The 6284-nt window shown below is 42.8% G+C and overlaps 1 protein-coding gene across 1 annotated transcript; it reads left to right on the forward strand.

Moving 5' to 3' along the window:
* Positions 1-2379: 2379 nt before the first annotated feature.
* LOC110491287 (beta-crystallin A1) lies at positions 2380-5217 on the forward strand. Its single transcript, XM_021564639.3, has 5 exons — positions 2380-2431; positions 3282-3473; positions 3717-3858; positions 4194-4336; positions 4589-5217. The coding sequence occupies exons 2-5, from the start codon at positions 3307-3309 to the stop codon at positions 4734-4736; spliced, it is 600 nt and encodes a 199-aa protein (XP_021420314.3). The 5' UTR covers positions 2380-2431; positions 3282-3306; the 3' UTR covers positions 4737-5217.
* The last annotated feature ends 1067 nt before the right edge of the window (positions 5218-6284 follow it).

A 6284-nucleotide genomic window follows, 5' to 3' on the forward strand; every position in this document is an offset into this window, starting at 1 on the left:
ACACACACACACACACACACACACACACACACACACACACACACACACAGAAGTCTGGGCAATTTGCTGACCTCAGTAAGCTGTTCCCAACGAGTTCATTGTTTGGTGAGAGGAGTGGATGGATGGATGCTGTAGCCTCTGTTAGATGTTAAGCATTCTACAGTCCCACCAGTCTCTCGCTATACTGTTTTGTCCCATCTCTGCTTGTTTGCTTTAGCAGCACAATGACATACAGGGGAGAGAGGCATAGAGCCATAGAGATTTAGAATAGGCATTTTACTATAGCTCTGTCTTGTCTGATCTCCCATTGTACCAGACAGAGCGTGCCTGCTTTGCCTTAAGTGTGGATGTACACCGTACTGTACATGGAAATAATGACAGTTCCACAATTCATGTTCATTTAGATTGATTGTAAAAAGGAGATGGAAAATTGCTCTGCCTCCAGCATATTGGTAAATGCATGCTTTCTAGAAACTAGTCCAAGACACAATTTGTCACTGCTTTCAGCACATCCGTGCATTTACTTAGGACAGAGAGGGTACATACACAAGCATATAGACACAAACAAAATACATCTAGGAAGAATCTTGAATACGACTGAAATGTTGATGCTACTGTAAATAATTTGCTACATACTTAACTATGCACTACTTTAGAACACAAACAAATGAACAATGCCTATGTGAACAGTGAGTAACATTGACAAACAACTCTTCTGAATCTCATCCAAAAATGTCAACATTCTCCAGAGAAGAACAAAGCTATTTTTCTCTCTGTATCCATGGCAAGAAGAGCTCTTCTTTTTCTCTCTGTATCCATGGCAACAATAGCTCTTATTTTTCTCTCTGTATCCATGGCAACAAGAGCTCTTCTTTTTCTCTGTATCCAAGGCAACAAGAGCTCTTCTTTTTCTCTGTGTCCATGGCAACAATAGCTCTTATTTTTCTCTCTGTATCCATGGCAACAAGAGCTCTTCTTTTTTTCTCTATATCCATGGCAACAAGAGCTCTTCTTTTTCTCTCTGTATCCATGTTAACAAGAGCTCTTCTTTTTCTCTGTGTATCCATGGTAACAAGAGCTCTTCTTTTTCTCTCTGTATCCATGGCAACAAGAGCTCTTCTTTTTCTCTCTCTTTTATACCACCCCCACATCTGATATGTTATTAAATCATGGTCCATTCTCACTAGATCAGAAATAACCAGCCAGTACCAGTAAACTGTACCAGACTTTACCAGTGCATAGATCTACCCAACCTTTATCCTCCATGGCAGAGACCAGGGTTATATTGCTCCCTCATTACCCCCCTGGCATTGTACCACTGCCCCCTCATCCTAACAAATGTCCTTCTACTATTACCAAAATACTGATCAGTTATGTCATTCACAAATTACCGATAAAGTGTATTTTTGACCAACACTGTTACACTGAGATAAAAATGCATAGTAAGTAAAGTTATATTACACTTATCATAATAAAGAGTTAGTTACTTAAGCAATAAGGCCCGAGGGGGTGTGGTATATGGCCCATATACCACGGCTAAGGACTGTTCTTACGCACGACGCAACGCGAAGTGCCTGGATACAGCCCTTATCTGTGGTATATTGGCCATATTCCACAAACCAAGCCATATTCCACAAACCCCCAAGGTGCTTTATTGCTATTATAAACTGGTTACCAATGTAATTAGAGCAGTAAAAATAAATGTTTTGTCATACCCGTGGTATACGGTCTGATATACCACGGCTGTCAGCCAATGAGCATTCAGGCCTCGAACCACCCAGTTTATAATGGCCAATATACCAAGGCTAAGGGCTGTCCGACGCAAATACTTTTGCTATTATAAATTGGTTACCAACATCAATAGAACAGTAAACAAGTATTATTTGTTTCATACCCATGTTTTATTGTCTGATATATACACAGCTGAAATGCTGTTTCAATCAATCAGCATCCAGGACCCAAACTATATCATATATCATAATCATATTTTTTTATACACTGAGTATACCAAACATTAGCAACATCTTCCTAATATTGAGTTGCCCCCCCTCCCCCACCTGTATCTACAGTGGTGTGACTGTATGTGTCTGTAAGTGTGTCTCTGTGAGCAAATGTGTGTGTGTGTGTGTGCATGTCCATTTACTGAATACACAATTAATCCATATATGTACACTCTTAAGGTATAAAGACCTGCCTTAATTATTTCTGTGTGTGCGCCTGCATACGGCCATGTATGCATATGTATGTGTGTTAACCCCATCTCAGGCAGGTTCAGGCTCAGTAACAATGGATCCCAAAGCAAAGTGCTGACAGTGAATCGGGTGTGGCTGACCCCCTAGCCCCAGGCCCCGGGATGTATATATACCCACACACACACCTCTCTGGCAGACCGCTCAGTGGAACCCTGTGACACACACAGCTTACGTTTTAGGTAGGTCTGCTAGCACATAGCTCCATGTTTATCTAACATACTTAATTTAGTCCTATCTGTTTGGATAGATCTGATGGGCTTTGACACATAGCTTTTAAAAAAAAACATGAACTATAAAGCTGTTTTATCGGAGATTCTCCGTTGACCATGTTTTTTAGTACTGGACGCTAGGCTTCAGGCTTGATCTATGTCCCGGAAGCCGGCCCATAGACTTCTGTTTGTCTGTGTGATAGAGCTTCGCGGGGCAGTTAGAACGGGACTACAGGGTAGTGTTCCCAAATGATGTGTCTGGAACCAGTGGTAGGTGGTGACTGGGAGTTCTCACTGAAGACTTGTTAGTATCAAGATACATTTTGTTTTGTTTTATTTGGAGGATTACAATATTACTATTTGAAAGGCTTCAGTTTAGGTGGATCGTGGTATAAAATAGTCTGACAACCATTGAGGCTCTGATGACAGGGAGTTTCAGTGGAGAGGTATGAATGACTGGTCATTATGCATAGATCACTCTGTTTATTTAATAGGGCTGGTCAGGCATCTGTCTAAGGCTTTACCTCATGATTCAATGAACTGTGTTGTTCTGTAGCTACAGGTCAGTGGACCAGAGGCTATGCGAGCTTCAAGACAGGGTGGGATTTCTTGGTGTAGACGTCCTAAAAATATGTTTTGTCAAGAATTAACTGAATTATTTATATGTAAATCAGACTATTTCCGTGAGAGCTTCTATGTTTTTATACAGTGATTAATGTCTATGTGCAGAGACATGCTTAGAGAAGAATGTAAGTATGGATGATGATGTTTATTTGTTTTAACTCACCTCCTCGTCTCCCTCCCTCCTCTCTCTCTCCAGGTCAGCACTGAGACAGAAGGACATAATGGCTCTGACCAAACCTATGAATACCATGCCCATGGGCCCATGGAAGATCACAGTGTACGACCAGGAGTACTTCCAGGGAAAACGTATGGAGTTCACCGCATGCTGCCAAAACATCATGGAGTGTGGCATGGAGAACATCCGATCCCTGAAGGTTGAGTGTGGAGCGTAAGTAGTCCCAAAACCCTTTACAGTGGGCACTAACTAATCACTCTCTCTCCTTATTCATCTCTTCCTTCAATTCTCTCTCCATCCATCACTGTCTTTCCTTCCTTGATTTCAATCTCACTCTTTTCTCTTTACCTCCCTCTCCCTACCTTCCTTTGTCTCGCTACATCGCCCTCTCTCTCATTCCATCTCCCTCCATCACTATCTCCCTCTTTCCATCTCCCTTTCTCTCCCTCCCTCTAGTTGGGTGGGTTATGAGCACTCCAGTTTCAGTGGCCAGCAGTTTGTCCTGGAGAAGGGAGACTACCCCCGTTTCGAGGCCTACAGTGGCAGCAACTCCTACCGCATCGAGAGGATGATCTCCTTCAGACCCATCTGCTCCGCTGTGAGTCACTCCACATTATCACAGATCATCACATTATCATGGCAACATTATCAACAGTATCTACAATACATTAAATTCAATATTTTTACTTTACTACATAATGAACATAACATCCCATCATAATGCCATGCCAATGTTACCAGATTATATTTACACTGCATAACATTGTATAACCTTATGATACATTCAATTATCAATAACAATATATGAAATACTATAAGAATGTAAACTGTGTGTTAAAATATCTCTCTCTTTTCATCCCATCATCTCTCTATTGCTCATCGCTCTCACATCCCTCTTTTCTCTATCTATATCCTTCTCTCCATCTCTATCAGAGCCACAAGGAGTCCCGCATAACCATCTATGAGAAGGAGAACATGATTGGCCGCCAGTTTGAGATGTGTGATGACTACCCCTCCCTGCAGGCCATGGGCTGGTTCAACAATGAGGTTGGATCCATGCTCATCCAGAGCGGAGCGTAAGTATACTAATGCCATGACAGGGACACTGCCACTTCATACTAAATATACTACCACTGCTACTTCTGTACACAATTGCCGCCGACTACTACTACTCTACTACTACTTGTACACTACCGACCCAGACCAATCTCCACTACTAATAATGACTGCTTCTACAACTCGTGCTACTACTGCTAGTACATTTCTAGCACAGACTCACCTCACAGTAACAGTGTATCTGATTGGCCTGCTCTCGTCTCTCCCTGTAGCTTCGTGTGCTACCAGTTCCCCGGCTACCGTGGCCACCAGTACATCATGGAGTGTGACTGCCACGGAGGAGAGTACAAGTGTTACCGTGAGTTTGGCTCCCATGCCCAGACCCCTCAGATCCAGTCCATCAGGAGGATTCAGCACTGAGCAGGAACCACCTTCATCCCTCCTCTTCTACTCCTCCACTCCTTCTTCTTCTTCTTCTTGTTCTACTTCCTACTCCTCTTCCCACTCTTCTCTCCCCTCTCCTACACCTCCTCTCCCTTGCCCCTCCCAGTTCCACTAATCAGGCTAGTCAAGGCAGGATTCTGGGCCGGTCCTCAGGTGCTTACTGACGACGTTACATGTTCATGGCACAAAAGAAAAAAACAGAAAAAAAACAAATTGAAAGAAAGAAAGATAGAGGGAATAACAGAGCTGAGAAAAACAGTACCATGGAAGAATACATCCGCGACTCCTCCCAGAGGCTGGTCGCAGAACTATGAAAACACCTCAGGACCTTTTGCTTTTCTTCATCCACATCATCATCAGCTTCTTTTTCACCATCATCATCACTATTGCCTGTCACTGTGGTTGTCATGGTAAACACTGTATGAGATTGATGAATAAAGAGATTGAGCAAAAGAAAGCGAGAGACAAGACAATGACTGGCATGTAACTCACACTGCGTTCGTCCTGTCCCTGCCTCGCACGCACGCACACACACACACACACAGACACACACACACACACACACACACACACACACACACACACACACACACACACACACACACACACACACACACAAATATTGGGGAGAGGGGGGATACAGATGAGGCTTGGCTTGGGAATATTGTACTGTATAGTGTCTTGATTGAAAGGTGTGGAGCCGAAGGATTTATGAGGGGGGCGTGGCAGGAGGTAATACAATTTGGTTATAAAATGTTATAACTGTGGGGTCGCCATGATATGATTACTTTGATCCGAACATGCTCTGATCTTTTTGTTTTTTTAATCAATTTTGGCTATATATACGTCACAGAACATAGGGTTATTTTATATATCCAGTCAAACAGCTATGGGGCTTGGTCAAGTACCCACCATGTAGATTAAAACACCCGAGAAATCTATCAAGGGGTCTAGTCTACTAAGGCCACCAAGAGGGTCCATCCGGATAATGAAGACGCAAAGATTGTGTCATTGCTCAAGAAACCAATGCCTAATTTTACACAAATTCTTCAAATACATCCAGACATGTTGGGGCATGAGTGGAAATGTTCAGATGGTCGTATTGGTGGTGTTTTCATGCCTTCACAACCTATGCTTACATTTTACTCAATGAAATAAAGGCAAGGAATTTTGTAAGACATAAGGTAGATTTTACCTCAAGTGTGTTTTGTGTGTCTCAGTCAAAATATATTCCTAATAGAATAGAAATGTATTGAAGGGTTGAGGCTGTCAGATCAGAGTTAATCCCGTCGGATGTTGAAGATCAATTAGAGTGTGACTGTGGGTGGTAGCACTTACGCCCCTGCACCTATCTACCAGAACAACAGGTTAAAAAGAGGGAAGACAACCAATCGACATGAGTTGCTTCCAGCAATTGAGGAGTATGTCTCAAGATGATCCACAATGTGACCTCCAAGACCGTGGATCTAGTGACTGGTGTTGTGAGGCCTTGGATGACAACGCAGAGATCGGCTATCCTGACTC

The sequence above is a fragment of the Oncorhynchus mykiss genome, chromosome 2 (assembly GCF_057628025.1).
Source record: "Oncorhynchus mykiss isolate SJ-2025 chromosome 2, ASM5762802v1, whole genome shotgun sequence".
NCBI classification, from domain to species: domain Eukaryota; kingdom Metazoa; phylum Chordata; class Actinopteri; order Salmoniformes; family Salmonidae; genus Oncorhynchus; species Oncorhynchus mykiss.